General features: G+C 38.7%; 1 protein-coding gene across 2 annotated transcripts in view; it reads left to right on the forward strand.

Moving 5' to 3' along the window:
- Positions 1-21,609, forward strand: part of LOC127624858 (zinc finger and BTB domain-containing protein 16-A-like) — a 143,480-nt gene that overhangs the window by 47,118 nt on the left and 74,753 nt on the right. For both annotated transcript variants that reach the window (XM_052099806.1, XM_052099807.1), the window contains exon 3: positions 19,548-19,645. In XM_052099806.1, the coding sequence (XP_051955766.1) occupies positions 19,548-19,645 (98 nt within the window). The remainder of the gene's footprint in view (positions 1-19,547; positions 19,646-21,609) is intronic.

Raw genomic sequence — 21,609 nt, forward strand, 5'->3', positions numbered from 1 at the left:
ATACTGAGAGATTAGTTGACGGTGGTTGAAATTTGGATTTCAATCAGTTCGGAAACTGGTTTGAGTTGAGTGTGGAATAATATCTTGACCCCGAGAGATGAATAATTTCATTTTTTTAGGTACCACAATTTCAAACCAAGAGTCTTACACCTTGTCCTATCCAACTACGACAAGCAACAGGGCATTCTATTTTTGGAATGGTTTCTATTTCTGAAACCTTGCGCCGGGCAGCCCAGTCAACAAATGGGTCTAAAATCCTTTAAAAAGGACTTGTACATTGTTCTGTTTCTCACCCACACCTATTATATTGCTTCTGAAGATATCGATTTAAACACTAGTCAAATGGATTACTTTTATGTTTCCTCTATGTCAGGGGTGTCAAACTCAGTTCATGGAGGGCCACAGCCCTGCTCCAAAATGCCTCCTTGTAATCTTCAAGCACTCCTGTAAAACTTGATTAGCTGCTTCTGGTGTGTTTAATTAGTGTTTGAGCTAAACTCTGCTGGACTGTGTCCCTCCAGAAACCGAGTTTGACACCCCTGCTCTATGTGATTTTTAGGTTTACGATTTCTGAGGCCCAAAACAACCAACCAACCAAAAATGTTCTTAAAAATTATATAAAATTGATTTATCATAATTTTAAATTCATTGGATCAGCAAAAGGCTGTATTTTATGCATGCATCATAGGTAACATTCGGAACCGTAGAAATACAAGGCATGGCAGCCCCATAGCACACTAGCCCAGAAGGAAAAAACATTGCCTTTTATCAAGTGCTGAAACTTTGCTCAGTGCAGAATAATCTGGAATAATGTTAAACATTGTAACAGTTACTTCTTTGCAGTCTGAACTTGTTCAAAACATTAAATATTTGTGACACCTGGGCTAAAAACAATTTGGAATGAAACCGAACGCAGGTGTCTCGACATGTGTTTTTAAAACCTGAGTTTATTTTTATCTTAAGAGTGTCTAAAAATTCGCCAGCATGAGACACTGAAGAAACGGCGAGACAAGGTGCAGTAGTCAAGGACGTTTGTCCAGCACGTGTTTACAATGGTGAAAAACGGGCAGATGCACACAAAAAACACATTTGGTGTGAACGGCCCCTAACTCATGGGTGAAACAAGATCTTAAATGTTTTCATAAATTACATACCCGCACCCAAAGTTCTACTTGGAAAAACTGACCTGAACCCGGTGGACCTCTAACTTGAACCGCTCTAAGAATGCTGACAACAGCATATTCGCGCATGTACAGAGAACATCATGTCACCCCTCAAGCAGTTTTTGCTGAGCTTTCCTACCGGACGGGCCCCCCCGACATCCAGGGCACCAAGCAATTGCGTGGTTTGCGTGGTGGTCAAAGGTCTGTCGCGCACACGCACACACACACGCACGCACACCAATACGGAATGGTAGAGACAAATTGTCTGACTTCGTCTGACTTTCTCTCCGCTTCTCTGTCACATGGAGAGCAGCAAAATAACTACAGCAGTACTGCGTGAACAAACAATGGAAACAGACTGAATTTGGATGTGATTCATAAAGTAACTTTGCCATGTCTATGTGTGTGATTGAGTATTTATCCCCTCTGGGTATGCCGCAGAAAGCAGATGTCCAAACGCATCTTCAGTGAGAAAATGATTAACGTTCAATAAACACTGTTCTGTCTGACTGTTCTGATTTCTGATTTTGTCATTTATCATAATTTTTGAGTCGCATCCAGTGTAGACTGACAGATTGCTTGTCGCTGGAATCGTTATTGCGTTATGTCTGGTTAGGACAAGGTGTTGGATCGCACAAACACTTTTCAATCCAAACATTTTACAAATAGAAGTGTGTTCTCAAAATGTAGTATTTGGACCCTTTCGGGTTGTCAAACTTTAGTGGAACATGTTCATAGTTGATGCGATAAACTACACAAGTGTGAGCTTGAGTGGATCTGACTTCATACATTCACTAAAAATCATCTCGGGACAAGCTGGTTTAAAGTATGTAATTGCAGAAGTGGCTTAAAGTGTCCACTTAATATTTTGTCATCTATGAAGAGAAATATCATGATTCTAAGTGTCAAAATACTTGTAGGGCCACTGTATGCCAGAACTGTAATTGTCAGCGTGAGAGAGCTGTCAGGAGATATCACGTTTTGGAGATTTGCTTCTTGCTGTGCTTAAATAGGCAAAATTTGCCTCACATTTGTCTTAATATGGTTTGCAGGGCAGCATGCTCTTCATAACTGTGCTCAGCTGAGCTTAACACTGGCCTATTCTGTTAAAGAATATTTCCGAGGCTACGCAAACCACCAGATTGGGTGACACAAAATCTCTATGAGAGCCATTATTAATGTCCCCTTGTACAACAGAAATCTAATACAGCACACATGCTTGACATTGCTATGTTTTGTGTGCTTTCATTCTATTCTGTCCAACCCTACTTTTCACAGTCTGTCTCTCACTCTTTTTTTTTTTAATATCTGTGTGTCTTCACGCCTTGATTTCCTCCCCTCGTCTCCATCTTCTGTCTTCCTTTGCGTGCTGGCTGTTGATGGCGCTTTCTCAGCGAGAGGCTGGTTTGTTGGTGAGTAACAGGGCCGGTGACTCTGCACGTAGCAGGGCTCGGATGCCACTCGGCAGTGCCAAATGGGAGGCTTGTTTACTGCAGCCCGAGGAGCACTGCAGCCTGGCTATTTCAGACCACTGGTGTTCCTTAGCAGGACGGAAGGGGGAATGACTATACAGATGCCCCATCTTGGCAAGCCGTGTGCACTTCAGTAGCACCTGAAACTCCCCCTGCGGCCGTGGGTGAGGTAAACTGTGGTATTGCAACACAGGAGGGGTGGAGGTGTTTACGCAGTCTCGCATTTCTGGAGGCAAGTTTAGCAGTAGCATCTTGTCTGGACTATATGCAAACCAAAATAAAACAATAAATCAAACTAAAAATTAAATCCATAAAATCTGTCGACCACCAGTGAGCCCCCACACCTGTCACTGTCTGCTGATGATAATCTGCAGGAGCGCAAATTTGAATTGCATTCCCAGTCATTGCGCAACATTCTAAACAGTCAAGACACAAGTAATCGCCCCCCTTGACGACTGGCCCATACAAGCCTTTAATGTCATTTTTGTGCCCATGCCCAGACAACCAAACATGTCTGTTCACAAAGTGTGTCATACCAGGTGGTGATGATGATTTGAATTGATATAAAAGGTTTTTTATGATAATACATCTGAGCCCTGCTTCACAGACGGTTCCTCTTAAATTTTTGCATCTTGTTTTTGCACATTCCACCTTGTACAGGTTGTTATTTAGTTTCATCTGTATTAATGTAACAGGTGCCAGCTTGTTAAAATGGTAAGAAATGTATTTCTCCCAGAGCATGGCAGATATAAACTGAAACACACAATAGGGTACAAGTATTTCATGTCATCTGAACAGGGAATAAATTATACAAGACACACTGAAATGTTTCTTGGCTGCATCTGTCTTCTTTTTCAAAAAGAGAAGACCTAAAGTTAGACATCCTTGAGGTTTCTGCCACTTGATTGAAGGTGATGCCCATGAATAATGCATGGTGGAGGGAACTCTCGTCTGGAGCTTTATATAGAGCCGCCACGCGCCTGTGTGCGCTAGCCTCACAGATCTGAAGATCAACAAATGGGAGCGGAGGAAAACGAGAACATAACAAACTGCGAAGGAATTTTGAAAAAAGAAAGAATTGCTATATTCAGAGATAGAAAGAGGCTGGCGTTTGGATAAAAGGAGAAGAAAAAGAGGATTTGGGAGCTAGCGCTGCCATTTAACCTCACCGTCTGCAAGGCTTAAATATGTCAGTTAACCCGATGCTTTCTTATTTCTCCTCAATGCACTCTCTCTTCTCTTTTCTCACTCTCATTTTTACCAAGAAGCGCAAACCCTTGATTAGCCGGCACAGCTATTATTGTAAGTGTCACTGGCTTTCAAATCACAGAGGGAGTCACTGAACACAGACCTGATATATTTGCAAACATGAGTGTCCTCAAAAAAGATCCCTCCTTATGTCTCTATGAATACCCATAAAGGCAGAATTCACCCAAAATTGAAAATTCTGTATCATTTACTCACTCTTATGTTGTATCAAACGCCGTATAACTTCTGTGGAACACAAAATATGTTAGACAGAATGTTGACCTCATTCACCATTCACTTTAATTGTAAAAAAAAAAGTAATGCAGGTTTGGAACAATTATGGTGAGGAAATGAAGACTATCCCTTTCAATGTCACTGTGTCCCTTTTATTGGCAAATGTACTTCTCGTGGTGCATTAGATTGTGTCATTAGGTTAATGAAAGTGAATGAGCCATTTGGCGAGATCCCCTGTCCTACTATTCCCTGAGCCACCGCTAAAGGTACAGGTAAAAGTTGTGGATTAGAGGTGAATGTGCCTCTTTTTCCCAGGTAGCGCAATTTGCAGCGCTGGTTTAAGCTCGCTTCCTGACAGAGCTCTTGTGTACGGCTAATGCGCCACAGTTCTGCCTGTTGAATCCACAGAAAAGAGGCTTCGAAAGAATAATGAAAGGAGTGCTGTGTCGTACCCTCGGACAACATAATTGAGCTTTGTTCAATGACCCAGTCACCCAATACACCTTCACTGTCTTATTTTTTCATTAGAGTTTGCCATTGGTATGTTGCTAACAGTTCAATACTTAAATAATCATGAAAATGCATAGCTCACACAAATGTTGGGTAAAACATGCATAGCTCACTCAAATGTTGGGTAAAACAGTATAATATTTTTTGGTGTTGAACGAATACTAAATATATTGATAATCATCGGTTCTCGCTTCATCTGCCATCATGGATGGATTTGTTCCTTCTATATGAAGGATAAATGCGATACTGCCTTATTTGGCCCAAAGAAAGGTTTCTTTGTAGGTAGCCTAATCATACCTACTTTTTGCAACAGCCTTCGCTAGATGCCTTAAAATGCTGCCCATTTAGGCAGCCCAATGGGTTTTGGAACAGAGTTAATATCTTGGCTGCTGTTGGGAAACAACCTTTGAAAGGTTTTGATAGCCTGCCATTTTGCTCTCATTCACACAATGTGATGTAAAATGAAGTGTGTCCTTATCTATCAAGCTATGTCTATTCTATATGTTTGTGTGTATAGCGGAAAAGCCCTTTCTGGGTTGTAATAAAGGCAGCCACCCTCGACTTGATCTCTCTCTCCCTCTGTCTGTGTCTCTCTTTCAGCGCTACTCATCTATGCTTAGCACGAGTTTGCAGTATGTGTGAGTGTGGCTGGAATTCATATGAATGTCTCGCCGCAGGGAGAGAGGGCCGAGTCATTGATATGTACAGGAGGACTCCTGATAAACAGCTCGCGCCGCTGAGAATTACCCAGACATTCGATTCATTCCAATCATGAAAGAAGGGAATGAAAAAAGATCTTGAAACAAAGGATAGACATAAAGACAGGGTTGGTAAACAGTTTCAAAGATTAGCAGTACTATGTAATTTTCTGTCAGTCAAAATAATATTATATATTCAAGCACAAGTGTATCTTATAGAGCGTAACCACATTGTGTGTGTGTGTGTGTGTGTGTGTGTGTGTGTGTGTGTGTGTGTGTGTGTGTGTGTGTGTGTGTGTGAGAGAGAGAGAGAGGGAGAGAGCGAGAGAGAGCGAGAGCGAGCAGTGGTACACGGCTCATAAACGCAGTAATGGCTTTTCATGGATGCAGTTGCAAGGGGTTAAGGGTGGGCTTATCTCCAACAGCTGAAATTTGGCTGGTTTTTGTTGTTGACGCTGTCGTTTTGTGTTTTTGTTTTTTCACCATCTGATTTGCCATTGTTTGCCTCATTCATTCTTAATGGGCTGGAAAAGACTGAGGAAAAGGCACGCTGGTCGTCTCTGTGAAGATTACTAAAATAAAGCAGAGATACTGAAAACTGTCACTTTAGGGATGTGTCATCCACTTGGAAGCGAGACAAAAACACATTTGTTTTCATATTTATATCAAACAATCTTGTAATCTTATTTGGTGCTCCAAATTTAGAGTAATATATCACAAACCGTGGGGTTCAAAAGTCAGAGCCCACATTGAAAACCTGGGATTCAAAATCTGTTTCTATGTTTACACATAGCAAAAATGTAAAACAAAGAAAAATTTGAGCAATATTTAAGATTCTTGTTATATTTTAAGAAAGGTGTTATATTGACTGTTTTAACTCCTTGTACAAAAAGGTCATATGTCCTTGCTTGCATGGACCCTTTTCACACTTCCCGGTTTTGTAGCGTGGAAGTAAAAGATAGCATTGAATGGGAGTGAAAGGGATACCATGGCAAATAATATTTTTGTTTACCCATTTGCTTCAACATCAAAAGAACAAACAAACGGCACTATCACGTTTCCATAACTTTCTTAAATGAAGAAAAAAAAAAATGTAACACAGAAGCATTTTTGTATGTCGACTCAGACTTTTTAACCCCACGTTCTGTTCCACATAATCATTTTCAGTAATATATATTTCAGTTGTTGTAACATTGTTGTAATAAAACACTTTATAGCTGAGGTGAGTCAACTGTCCTTTCCTAAAAAGGATCTTTTTGAGAGGTCAATTAACATTAATCATCATTATGGTAATGTTGTGTCAGCGTCATGTCAACACCTCACTGAAATCTCTATTAAGATCAAGTGCCGCAGTGGATTGACAGATTACCCCCCACCCCACTTTCTCTTTCTCTGTTCTGCTCATTGTTGGCTCCCTTTGACAAATACCTTAATCTGAGTGTGTGCATGGGCCGGCATGCCTTTTAGGGATTGAGTGGGACCCTTCTAAAAGCAGATGAATGAGTGGCATGGTTGGCTGCACGGGCCAGCTTTTCTGTTCCCAGGAACAGCCCTCCACTCTCCCATGATTCGCTCGGCATTATCATTTGTTTGGCAGGGGCAGTGGCCTAACGTACGTGGCCTCTCCTGCTGCTAGTGTCACATGCCCCCTACCACTGTTGTTAAGTGCGCTGCTCTCGAGCCTAGCAGCCCTGCAACCTGTTTCAGAGGGGTGGGCCCAAAGAGATGAAAGACCCCAGGATGAAAAGGACATGGTAGAGGACAGTAGAGTGAAAATTGTCATAGAAAGATGTGAGCTTTCAGCTTGAAGCATGTCTCCATCAGTTATATTTAATTGAAATATGGAATGGATTAGGATGGTCGCCTAGTCATCCACCAACTGTAGTGAGGCCAGCTAGTTTATAGATTTTCTGCTTGTTGTTTTAGCTTTAATATATTACATGGTGATGCTTTAAGGGTGTGTATCTATAGACGCGACTTCGCAGTAGAGATGCATTGATGTATCGGCCACAAATTGGTAACGTCAGGTAAAAGTGCAAGGTAGTAATAATAATAATACATTTTATTTGTAATGCGCCTTTCTCAGACTCAAAGTGCTACAGCATGTACAGAACAAAATAATCAAACATGTGAATAAAAATATATTTAGAATAATAATACAATTAAAAATTGAAAACTTGACTAAAAAGACAATCCACAGAAGCAGCATCCCTAATAGATGAGGGTAGTGTGTTCCATAACTTAAAAGCTTAAAAGTTATCTGCATTATTGGACAAGTTTTTTCTGTTCCCATTTAACAGGAAATAATCTGCCCTGATCATCGGCTGTTTTTAAATAGTCAACTGATGATCAGGGCAGATTATTTCCGGTTGGTTCACCAAAAAATGAAAATTGTCTCATTTATTCTCCCTCATGCCATCCCAGATGTGCATGACTTTCTTCTGCAGAACAAGAACATAAATGAAGATTTTTTGAAGAAACTGTTACTATATATACTATAAAGATTTAGAGTAAAAAATAACTTAAATATTGATCTGTTTCTTACCCATACCTATTATATTGCTTATGAAGACTGGAGTTGATTTATGTGATTTTTGGAGCTATGAAGGGTCTGATCACCGTTCACTTTCATTGTATGTACCTACAGAGCGGAGATATTCTTCCACAAATCTTTTGTTTATATTCTGCTGAAGAAAGTAAGTCATACACATCTGGAATGGCATGAGGGGGAGAGTAAATGATAAGAGAATTGTAATTTTTGGGTGAACTATCCCTTTTAAAGGGGATGGAAAAAATTGGACTACATCTTATACTGTGCGGTCATTTTCACCCATTTCTGTCACACAGATGCAATTTGTAAACTGTGCAATGCTTGAATTTCTCAAGGTGGAACTACCGTTAACTAAAACTAAAATGTTTGTCCTATTAAATTTGCCTGCTATAAGTGCTATGCGAGGACTATGATGGTATGTGCAATAAATATTATGGAGTGATGGATATTTTTTAAATGTTGGTCGGTGTGCACATGCAGACAGACATCTTTTTCTGTAGCGTCTTTTGCAATGCATTGTTAAGACTGCGTGTCAAATTATAAATGGTTGAAATGTTACAGTTTTTAAAGTAATTTGAATCCACGTGTTAAATTCCCTCCATCTCATTTGTTGCAGGTTATTGGTTATTACTGCTGCTCATTGCGCTGCTCTTTAGACCCTGGAGAGGAATATTGTGTTTTTCAGGTTTCCATCCTGCTGGGGGGTGGCAAGCGGGCCACACTGAGAGGGGAAACTCCTGGCTATAATGTACGACCTGGGGTCCACTCTAGAGTGAGAAAGTTCAGATTTATATAAGCTATAACAGCCAGGGCCGGTTCTAGACATTTGGAGGCCCTAGGCAAAATGTATGTTGGAGGCCCCCCCGCCATGCCCTCCTCCCCTCCACCTTTCAGAATTCACGAGTTCACACTTACATCAAATTAAATAGAATAAAGATTATGCGTATTTGGCATGCTGTCCAGGGGAGGGCTGCAGGCTCTGAATTTTGGCCAGATTTACACAGTATTACACTTTTTGGATTGCATTGGATTTTGGATTGTGTTGTTTACATCCAATAAGAGATTATTAAAAATCAAAGTGAGGAGATGGGGGGCGGTGGAGGGATGCTGATAAACTGTCAATGAACAGAGGTAAGTCTGCAGTATATATACCTCTTATCTCGTTGATTATCTGAATGTGCTCCTCCCCAACTTTGTTAATAAAACATCATTTAATAAAAAAAGACTTAAAAACAAATATGATTCCGAACCATTTTATTTATACAAAACCTGTTATAAGTATTTTTATATTTTTACTTAAATGTGCATATTAATGTAACTTTAATTAAGGTAAACAAAAAAAAAAATCATCTGAAAAGTCATCTGGACCAGCACTTATTATTCTTATTCCATGGCCACCTACAGAGGCACTCTTCTCCTTTTTTTTGAAGCAAACTCATCAATAACTACTTCATAAGAAATCTGCTGTGCGAGTTCTCTGTTAATACTGATTAAAGGAAGTCCACTAAGCCGTTCCTGAGTCATTGTGGAGCGCAGGTAATTTTTTACAAGCTTCAGTTTTGAGAAACTTCTCTCGGCAGCTGCTACGGTTACTGGCAGGGTAACTGCAATTCTGAGAGCAATCCAGAGGTTTGGAAATATCTCCTGCAGTTGCTTCTGGTGAAGAAATTTCAGAAGCTCCAGGGCTGTGTTTTTTGATGGTAATGGTGGAAGGTTGAGGATCTCTTCTGCCATTTCAATTGCATGCTTAAGATTGCATACTTATTTTCAATAAATATTGCAACAGTATTTATGATTGGAAAACGAAAAAAATGAAGTCTATTATGGTCTATAGTCTATTATGATAGACTAGAGCAGTTAATGTAGGCAAAAAACTGTGTTTTAGAAGCTATACAGACTGTTTTAAAACATAATAAACAATGCTTTAGTATAGTGCGTTTGCTCTTTACTTTCTCTGTAGTATTTTGCGAGTCAGCTCCTGACTAGGGCTGGAAATCGATTCTAAAAGAATCGATTCCTTGATTCAGAGGCGTTAGGAATCAAGATTCTATTCCACAGGTTGTCATCGATTCCATCGAGGAGAATCGACTCCTTTGTAAGATTCAGTTCAACAGTTAATCATGAATTCGCCTCTATCTCTCCAACAATGACTCGAAGTCAGACTCTTTCGGACAGTTCATTTAGAACGTATTTCTTTTTTCTAACAAAAGTCTGCATTGTAGCTACATACGCTCGGATTCAAAGTGTCAGAAGCTAATTCAGTCCATCAACGGTGCTCGCGCTCTTTTGAACTGGAAATAACCATCAAATGATCTATCTAAAAATGACGCTGCTCGTTAGAATCAGTTTATTTTTAACAATACATTACAATCACTCAAAAATAGATGATACCTGAATCACGAGCTGCACTTTCTTTGCGTGCCTGCTTAGCCTTACACTTAGCAGCCCCTGAAGGATGAGTTCGTTTTCCGTGCCATCAGATAAATTTGCAGAAAAGTTGGATTTTATTCATCTACAATCTCTTCATTCATAAATTCAGAGGTTGGGAGTGACTCGCATGTAAACGGTGATATTAATTGGTTTAACTACAGGTGAATGACAATTGTTATATCCAGTGGACAAACAGCATAGTATTTTGCTGCTCTTGATTGGTGGATAAGCATGTGTATGTTTTGGAGGCCCCGCCTCCAAGGCCGAGGCCCTAGGCAACTGCCTAGCTCGCCTATAGGTAGCGCCGGCCCTGATAACAGCTCAATAACACAGACCCATAATCTACTCTGGTTTCAAACATGAAGCTGATTTACAAGCCAGCACGCAACTCCGGCATTGAAATGAGGTGTTCAGCATATGTTTTGTTGACTTAAATTAAAAATGTATTGCCGTTGTCAAAACTGACTATTAGACAAAGTCGCTTATTAACTGTGTAAATGGCTTGAGAGTTTTATGCCTGCTTTCGTAATGACTACAGTCAGTCTGTTTCAGGCACACTGAGTGCCACCCCTCCCCAATCTTTTTTTTTACTTTTTTGCTTTCACACACACGCACATCTACAGTTTCTGTGGCAAAGTCAGAGCACAGCTGGTTGCAGTGACCTCAGGGAAAAATAAATGCCATAGTTCACTCTCAGGAGGTGTGTGTGGGGTTGGTGTGTGTTTGTGTGTGTGTGTGTTAGGGAGCTGGGGCTTATAGGTCCCATAAAATCTACAGAGGCTTTAACTTCTGGTCCAGAAAATGCAAGTTGTAGTAATTGCAGGGGCAGATACCCCAACCACTTCACCTTTACAACAGGACTGCTGCAATGGTCCACACTGGAAGCGGGTTCGAGCACATCATATCCAGGGTCACCCTCTCTTCCAACCACCTATAAAAATGAAGAGCATATAAAAATGACCTCCCACTGCTTTGACGCAAACTATGGTATTGCACATAAATGTCTTTCTGCTCAACACCAAATTAAGTTTGAGTCTCTTCGCAAGAATTAACCGGTAATGGACCATAGTCAGGGCAGATTTAATGTGATTAAAAAGTGTAAATTAAAAAAAAGATTGTGAGAGATAGTTACAGTTTGTTTTATGGACCTAAAACTGGGCAGCATGATCACATGGGAAGTCAACATTTTGCTACTGAATAAACACTGTAAAATGTATACCCTTCACCTTTAAATATCCCATTTGACTAAGGGTAGTACGGTGGCTGTGAAGTGCAAAACAAATCTAAAAACACAACGCCAAATCCGAAAACACAAAGGCAAGATTCTCACCTGATTGTCTGTGTGGAGAATACCTAGTCCTAGGTTCTCTGATTATATCGAAATTCATGCCAATAGGTCACTGACTGAAAAACGAAATAATTTGGAGTTTTTTTTTCTCTCTGGAAAACAGTAAACTATTACACGAGCAGGAAAAGTTAGTTTTAGGTACGATGTTCATCTATGGTCTCATGGTCCGTCTAGTGCATAAGGGACCATCTGAAAGTCCACAAACTGCGCTAAAACGTTGGTGGTGTCCAAGAATTCGTTCAATTTGCATGTTTTAACTTTTTAAGTTGGAACATTTTAAATACTGTTGTTTAAAAAAATAAAAAAAATAAAAAAAATAAACATTTTAATAAAAATGATAAAAGTTCCAGTTGCTGCCAATGGATAGATTTTCCAAGTATATCGAATTATATGGATAGAGTATTCAAATATTTTAGAAGAAAGCAGCACTATAAAATTCATCAAGATGTAATTTTTACATTACAAAGTTTGTAGCAGGTGGTGTGAATGACTAACTTGCATTGTTTTATTTGTAATATTATTTATTATTAAAATTTAAAAAATAATGGAATACTGTATGTATAATTACACATCCTGGGAAAATCTGACCTAGAGTAAATCAGCATGTCTAATTGGCAGCCTTCTACAAACTTTATAATATGAAAATGAAATCTATAATATTAAAATAATGTATTTTTTTTTATTTTTTTATTTTTTAAGTTTATATAAACATTTAGAAAATTGGACATGCTGGCTAGAAAGAATGAGAAAATGCTTTTTTAATAACAGTGCAAGTCAACTGAATGAACAATTGGACACCAGCGTTTTGGCGCAGTTTGTGGAAATATTAGACGGCCCCTTACACACCGTAGAAGAACATCGTACCTAAAACTTTTCCCGCTCACTGTTTTTGCTCTGTGTTATAAAGTGTCCCATTACTGTTTTACTGAGTGACAAACCACTCACAATTATCAGTAATTGAGCATTTGTAATGAATTTTGAAATAATCAGGCAAGTGGGCATAAAAACAGTCCTGAAGAAAGGACTAGGTATTCTCCACACAGCCAATCAGGTGAGTCGCTATGGTACCTACCCTTTACGTTTCGGCTGAATTGCTGTTGTGTTTTCTGATTTGCTTTTGTGTTTTCTAACTTGTTGTTTTGTTTCTGGATTTGGTGTTGTGTTTTCTGATTTGCTCTTTTGTTTTCGGGTTTGCCATTGTTTTGTTTTTTTTCCCCAATTCCCAATGCGCCCTAGGTCCTCATGGTGGTGTAGTGACCACATGATAAGTTGCGAGGAACGACGTCTCAGACGTGGAGGCAATTGTGATTCATCCTCCATTGCCTACGCATCTGAGACGTCGTTCCTCGCAACTTATCATGTGGCTTGTTGAGTGCGATACCGTGGAGAAATGGCACGTGTGGAGGCTTCACGCTATTCTCCGCAGCATCCATGCACGACTCACCACACGCCCCACTGAGAGCGAACCACATTATAGTGACCACAAGGAGGTTACCCCATTTAATTCTACCCTCCCTAGCAACCGGGCCAATTTGGCTGCTTAGGAGACCTGAATGGATTCACTCAGCACGCCCTGGATTTGAACTCACGACTCCAGGGGTGGTAGTCAGCGTCTTTACTTGCTGAGTTACCCAGGCCCCCAATGCCATTGTGTTTTATGATTCGTTGATTTGTTTCTGAATTGTTATTTTGTCTTTGGATTTGACATTGTGTTTTTAGATTTGTTGTTTTGTTTTGCACTTCACTGCCACTGTAGAGTAGTGAAAGTAAGCTCTCCCTGCCCCAGGTAGATAGTTTCTGTAATCTATCAGTTCTTAAACCTCCCTTCAGGGCTCGGAGGGTCACTCTGACATTATGTGCTCTGTCAGTCTCTAATCAGTGGAAGCGCACTCTCCTCAGACCTCAGGAGATGGACAACGGTTAGGTTGAAGGCACACAAAGGCCTTTGAGTGTTCTCTCTACAGTATCTATATTGTGCTGCATTAGCCCTGAACCCAAAGGTGCACAGACCTCTGACTATTCCCAGCTCCTCCTCCTGCCATGCTCGCTCACTCACCCGCCTGTCTTTTGAAGTGCCCTTTATCCTGGAAGGCATTTACAGGCCTTTTTAATTACTTGCAGCTTGCAAAAGGGCTTTGCTGCTTCATTCTTCCCTTTGTTTGTTGGGTCTCCACAATCCCCATCTAGAAGACAGCCATCTAGAAGACAGCCATCAGGATTTTGGATGCATTGCAAGTTTTCTCTCAAACCCCTTTGTTTATTTTCTCAAGTCTTTTCTCTTGTTCTTATCTCTGTGGTTTAACCACTTCCTTGCTTTATAATTCTTGTCACTGTTTCCATGTTCTGCCAACTCTCGCTTACACTAAAAAAGGTAAAAAAGCTTTACAACCCAGCATGTGATGCCGATTCTCACAACATGCAATATTTGCACACTATTTTATGAACGGTACTGTTATTTCAATATTCACCATTTGGCAAAATTCTCAATTTTTAGTTGAAAATGCAGTAAGCTACACAGTACATGATTCATATGCTATTTGTAATTCTGAATTTGAAAACATTTACGGAGCAGTTTTCAGCATATCAGGCTTAAGACAAGTAGTGAATGTTGGCGTATTGTAAATTAATTTAATGAATGTGATTTATTTGGCAAGCTTTTGAGGTAGCCTCCAAAGCTTTTTTTTATTTTAATTTTAAATGTTTTTAAAATTTGTATGGTAATCAATATTATGCCACAAATGCTGTTGATTGAGCTTAACTTGTATTAAACCCGGAATATTCCTTGACAAGGAGTCAAGTCTTAAATTGATCCTTAAAAAGGTTAAATTCAAAAGGTCATTGCCTTAAATGTTGCACGAGGTATTGGTTTCTTGTTCAGTTTAAGTCATTTTAAGTGAAGAGGAATTTCTGGGCATGAATAGCCCCCATACCAAATTTGCAGTCTCTAGGACACACTCTATGGCGTAACCACTAGTTCAAAAATTTACTTTTTGTTTTGCATGTATGTTTTAAACCATTTGTACTATAATCAGAATTCTTTTTGCATGTAATTACTTGCCTTCTGATGATACAAATGAATCACTTAAATTAAAACTCGGCACATTACAGTGGCCGCCATCTTGTTGACGTTTATTCACTACTGTTCCTTCAAACTTTGCCCAATTTGGCTCAAAATAATCTTTAGACTGATCCGCACAGAATTAATAATACTGAATTTGGATTTTGTTGATAAGTTATATTAACACAAATGTAGCTAGGTCAACGTAAAACAGGAAGTGAGGCTACAACTTGTTAACGGTTTGTCATTTTGAAGCAAAACTTGGCATCAGGACCATGATCTGATGGTACATGCAAGTTTGGTGACAGCTCCACCTATGTGAAATGTGGAACAATTGCCATTTTTACCTGTATCCGTAAAACTATTTGTCCTTAAATCCTTGGGATTTCAAAGATGCCCAGATCAGCCATATATAATTTTTCACATTTCAGTGATACTGCCTCCTTTAAAAAGTTTGATATCTTTGAATGCTTTGTCAGACTAATAAGGAATTTGGTATGCATCATTGACATAATTTCCTGGACAGATCTGTGCAGTTTGGAGACAGCCCCACCTATAATTCAAAAGATAATTCACACTTGTGTACTGACTCCAACCAAGGCATGTTTCTTTGCTGTTCATGAACAATGTCAACTGAGTGGCACAGTGTGTACATTTCTGTAAATGCATGTATATTGTTGGCTAATCAAGGACAAGGAATTTAGATTGCAGAATCATAGGGAGGTCATTATAACAAAATAAATTAAAATCATATATGCACATTTTGTTGAGCTTCTACAATTATTTGTTAGTTCACCCAAAAATCTAACCTTTCTCTTGATTTACTTGCATTTAAGCCATCCTAGATGTGTATGACTTTTGTTCTTTAGCAGAACCGATTTATTTTACCGAAATTAAGATTGTCAAGTTGCCTTTTTTAAACTATACTACAACTATACACTGGCGTCCAAACATTTGGAGTAATGTACAGATTTTTCTGTTTTGAAGGAAATTGGTACTTTAATATACCAAAGTGGCATTCAACTGATCACAAAGTATAGTCAGGACATTACTGGTGTAAAAAAAAAACAGCACAATCACTATTTGAAAAAAGCAATTTTTGATCAACTCTAGACAGGCCCCATTTCCAACAGCCATCACTCCAACACCTTATCCTTGAGTAATCATGCTAAATTGATAATTTGGTATTAGAAAATCACTTGCCATTTATATCCAACACAGTTGAAAGATATTTGTTTAATTAAATGAAGCTTAACATTGTCTTGTGTATGTGTTTGAGTTGCCACGGTATGCAATAGATACACATTCTATAGAGAAAAAGACAAGTATACACAAACACATGAAATGTAAAAAATACATGAAAAAAAAAAGAATCATAACATTTAATATGCAAGGCATATTAAGATATCTTGTAACCACCACACTTTCTGCTGCCAGGTGGTGGCGCTATGACCATGAACCACAATAACCACATCCATCTGATAAGCCCACGTTACCAAACATACAGCTACATTTTTATCTAAATCATACAATGCATGCAGAAGATATAAGACACTTCCTGTTTCCCATTTTTTTTTTTTTTTGCCAGTTATTTATTGCCTAGCCATGGCAGCACAGTTCAATATATAAAAATCGGTTCACAGTTTAGCATCTTGAATGTCTCTGCATAATGTTGCATACATTTGATGATTGTCACATGAATCCCCTAGGATAAGTATTTAAAAGTTTAGAGCCTGCAATTTTCAAAAAAAATCCACAATGGCTAGTCCTATTGGGCGAGCTAATGACTAATTATGAAAGTCGTCTAGATTGATGAGAACTATATATGTACCAAAGTGCTACAGTGCCCCCTTACTCTCCCATATTCAAGGGGGTGCAACAGACCCCACCCCATAACTTTTGTCCAGGCCCAATGGTCGACAACTCTGTCTGTGTGTGTGCGCAAATTGTAATGACTTTCTAAGCATGTTAAGTGCCCCAAAAGCACCCAAAACCTTGAAAATATTAATAATCCTTAGACGAACAATAGGGCCTCCACACTTTTAGTGCTTGGGCCCTAATAATAATCCTTAGAAGAACAATAGGGCCTCCTTACTTTTTAGTTCTTGGGCCCTAAAAATTAAAATAAATTATCTTAATCAGTATTTTTGTCCTGGTTTCCTAAAAATCGCAAAAAAAAATCGGACAATATATCTTGAATTATGTTTTATTTTTGCTACCCATTTCTCATCCAAATTTTGCTTTTCCCTTGTTTAAAGTTTATCTTGTTTTTAGGATATTTAGATATTTTTTTACTAGAAAACAAGTATACTGATAAACGAAAGGATTTTTTTTTTTTTTTTTTTTTTTTTTGCAATGCACAGATCTTTCTTTTCCTGTACTTAAGGTGACAGCATTCTGATTGGTTGATCTTTCATATCTTTCTATCAAAGCTCAGAGATTTTCAGATTTAGAGAACAAATGTTTCACTTTATGCCTCATGAAAAGTTGACCTTGTTTGAAATGGAGCCTGGAGCCAAATGCGTAGCATTACATTCACTCTTATCTGGGGGTTCATGGCCATCTATATGTTCCTGTTTAGATAAAGGGCTCCTTCATCCCCACACTGGGACCTAAATCAATGAACAATAGAACTTTGAAACCTCATGTGCCATTGAGAAGTTTTGCTTTTAAGGCATTTCACAGCTTCCCTTTCTGAAAAAGGAGTCTAGTAAAAATCATCAGCTAAAGTGTTTGATTACTGGTAAATGTGCAGGTTTGGCATCAAGTGATAAGCAAACAATGGTTTATTTCTCTATCAATGTTCTCTCTCTCTCTCTCTCTCTCTCTCTCTCTCTCTCAGCATTTATCACTCTACTTTTTACCCAAAACAAGAGCTCCAGTTTAAAGGAATAGTTCACCCAAAAATTATTTATATTAATATTATTATTATTTACTCAAAAAAGGGTTGCAGGTCTTTTCTGATAGCATTGCAGACAGCAGGAAAAAATATAAATGTAACTAGCCATATACTTCATGTTTTTCCGAACACATATTCTTTTTTCTTTATTTCAAGTGGAAATTTTTGAAAACCAATCAGAAAATTTGAGGCCGATATTGATTCCCATCCGATCACCGATTTCTCTTTTTATAGTGCCCCTTTGCTACACTTTAAAAAGTTATATGCTGCAGTTATATGTTAATGCCCCACACTGTAAACAATGCACATGAATTGTGAAATGCTAACATTTATTTGAATAGAAAACATTTATGAATAGTTCTGTTGTCACTATAAAATAAAATTGTGACATACTGGTAACCTTTAAACTCCTTGAGAGAGTCACGCACAGTAGAGATATGTTCAAAAATAAGAGAAATCAATTACAAGCTTCAAAACCGCTTTAGTGAGAAATCATTAATATCTTTGACTTGTTTACTGCCTTTTGGTTTTAACATTAATCAGTAATTATATAGCAACTGCATGAAAACGCAGTGCCGTTATTGAACGTTAAAATGTTATTGGTGGTATTACTACAAACATATATTCTATTTAAATCAGGGTTCTCACAAAATAGCGCTTGGATGAGTGCCTGAGTGAGTATGAACGCCTGGAGTAGAAGTGCACATGTTGGAAAGTGAAACTGATAGCGTGCATGATCTCTGTGTCTCTATTGCTCCAAACACCATCTAAATGTCATGACTCATGCAACATCATGTATAATTTATTTGTTGTTTAATTAATTTTTACATCCATTTGAAGTATCTTTGTCCTGTCCGTGTCTTAACTGTACAGCGAGTTAGAATTACTGCCGTAATGACTCATCAAAATGGGCACCTTAAAATTCATACACATGGCAGCACCACATTAATAACTATTGATCATAGTGACCAGGGCATGTCAAGCTCGAAAAACAGAAAAAAACAAAACAAAAAACACCATGAGTATCATAAAAATAATCCATACACTTGCACTATATTCCAAGTGTTTTGAAGCCATATAATAGCTTTGTGTGAGAAACCAAAAATTGAAGGAGGGAAAAATGATTGATTTAAAATATATAGTGTGTGTGTGTGTGTGTGTGTGTGTGTGTGTGTGTGTGTGTGTGTGTGTATTTATCACTTTGTGGGGACCAAATGTCCCCATAAGGATAGTAAAACCCGAAATTTTTGACCTTGTGGGGACATTTTGTCGGTCCCCATGAGGAAAACAGCTTATAAATACTATAAGCTTTATACTAAATTATGTTTTTTGAAAATGTAAAAATGCAGAAAGTTTTCTGTGAGGGTTAGGTTTAGGGGTAGGGTTAGGTTTAGGGGATAGAATATAAAGTTTGTACAGTATAAAAAACATTATGTCGATGGAAAGTCCCCATAAAACATGGAAACACAACAAGTGTGTGTGTGTGTGTGTGTGTGTGTGTGTGTATATATAATATATATATATATATATATATAATCACTCACACTAGCCTTTCATACAGGTTGTCTTTTTGGATTTTGACAGCCCCTGGTCCCTTTAAACTTTGTCATTTTATGCCAAAAGCTGGATAAATATTAAACCGAATCTTCTAATTTTGTGTAATCTGGGAACAAATAGGAGCATATGGTGTTGCAACACAGGGTGTAAAAATGTTCATTTTTGGATAAATGATTTCTTTAAATACCCTCTGTCTTGTTATCTAGTGTAGGTGGAGTGATAAACTCATGTGGTGGGAAGGGAAATTATGCCATTTTGTCTTAGCCATTTAGCATGCTAATCAAATCTCATAGTACAGCCAGGCGCTTTGAACGCCCAGTTTTTGTGTGATTGACAAATGGTGTTGGCTGATGTTATTTTGTCCCGTTTCTCCCTGCAGGAAACTGCATAGCGGAATGAAGACCTATGGGTGCGAGCTTTGTGGCAAACGCTTCCTAGATAGTCTGCGCCTGAGGATGCACTTGCTGTCTCATTCAGGTAACACACACTAGCATCTACACTGGGCTGTCTACACATCGGCACATTCACAGCTATGTGTAGCTCCACCTGACCAAAAATAGAAGTTAATACCCCAACAGCGATATGTTTTCTGTGGATGATCCAAAGGTAAATAGAGCAGGCCAAAGCAGTGTTGACTGGCAGGAAATTGGTTTTGCTGATCATATCTTGCCTCGTTTAGGGCATTAGCATGAGGTGTTATGGCTAATGCTTTCATTCATGAATCAGCCTTCTGTTAAATGTTGAAAGTGTGTAAGTAGTTCTGTGTTTCTAGGTCTTTATTAGCCTAACAGCCATGTAATTCAATACACAATAATTCATACACACAGCCTATTGATTCATTTCAATCAGTGGTTCTTAACTGGTGGGTCCCGACCCAAAAAAGTGTTGCAGGCCTTTTCTGATAGGGTCGCAGACAGCAGGACAAACATAAATGCAAACAAAAAAATGGTGACCCAAATTCAGAAGGTCCAAAAGGACACAGCGGCATAAAAGTAATTCATAAGGCTCCAGTGGTTTAATCCATGCCTTCTGAAGCTATATGGTAGGTGTAACACTTTTACTGCAAATGTACACTTTCACTTCCACATTGTGCTGTGGACGTGACTTTCGCTTTCACGTTCAGCCACCTACTGGTCATAGGTGGAGATTGATAGTTAAAAAAGGACTTTCATATTGGTCTGTTTCTCACCCACCCTTATCATATCACTTCAGAAGACATGGATTTAAGCACTGGGGTCTTATGGATTACTTTTCATGCCTGTGTCCTTTTTGGACCTTTTGAATTGTGTGGACCTACAGAGCTGAAATATTCTTCTAAAAAATCTTCATTTGTGTTCTGCTGAATGAAGTAAGTCACACATCTGGGATGTCATGATGGCGAGTATTTATAGTATTTCCATTTTTGGATGAACTATCCCTTTAACATTAATGACTGTGCATTAAATTTCAGTCTGCAGTATTTTGATGCAAATTCACACGTCACTTCATAGGAAATGCCATGGTGGACATGTTGCATGACATGCTCTCAGTAAAGGCTTTTTTGCTAAATTTTTAAATGCTGTAAACTGTATTGGGTCGCCACTGATGATCAATGTGAAATCTTGGTCCTGAAGCAAAACCAGATGAAAACTGCTCATTTAAATCTAAAAAGTGGTATATGTGCACTTTTTTCTTGAAAGGTTAGACTTTTCTTTAATACGGAAGTCATCTTTTGTGCTCTGCAGTGACTCTGGTTTATATAGAGTCTGTAAAAGCTTTGGGACTCTGGGTTTCCAAAAACCAGCCCAGTTCAACAGGAATCTCCCCTCACCTTCCTGTCTGACTGCCAAATCACACACCACAGAAGTCTTACACAGTACTTACACACTGCTTGCACATAATGGTCAACATTTCTAGATTTTTCGCCCCCTGTTGAGCACACTCTGGTTTATGATGATTAAGAATACTTTTCCGAGGTAACTGATTCCACAGTAATTAGGGATTTAGATTAGATTACTTCAAACATCACCAAACCTGGGAACCATGTACTTTTTGCCTCATGAGGTGGATTATTTTTATGTCAATATCTTCATGTAGTGAGATGAGATTGACATTTTGCAGGGATGTTTAAAACCATGTCGAGTGGAGAGATGAGTGACCTCTCATGCTGGGCTGTGCAATTCAATGTACGCACGACTCAGCATGGCAGATGCTGCTCTAAGGAAATAGCTAATGTTTATTTTAGAGGCTGTTCAATTCCCAAGATAATAACAATAACAGAAAATGTGGAGATATTGGAGTGGCTGCATGCCCATGGAGGATGTGCTGCATGGTGACATTTATAAGAGCCTTTCTGTGATTAAACAAAGGGGCCAGGTCTGAACTCTGATGAATAACTCTGTTTGGTATTCCGCTGTGACCCACAGCAGACTCCTGTACTCATACAAAAGGATATTCCATGT

The sequence above is a fragment of the Xyrauchen texanus genome, chromosome 31 (assembly GCF_025860055.1).
Source record: "Xyrauchen texanus isolate HMW12.3.18 chromosome 31, RBS_HiC_50CHRs, whole genome shotgun sequence".
Lineage (NCBI taxonomy): Eukaryota > Metazoa > Chordata > Actinopteri > Cypriniformes > Catostomidae > Xyrauchen > Xyrauchen texanus.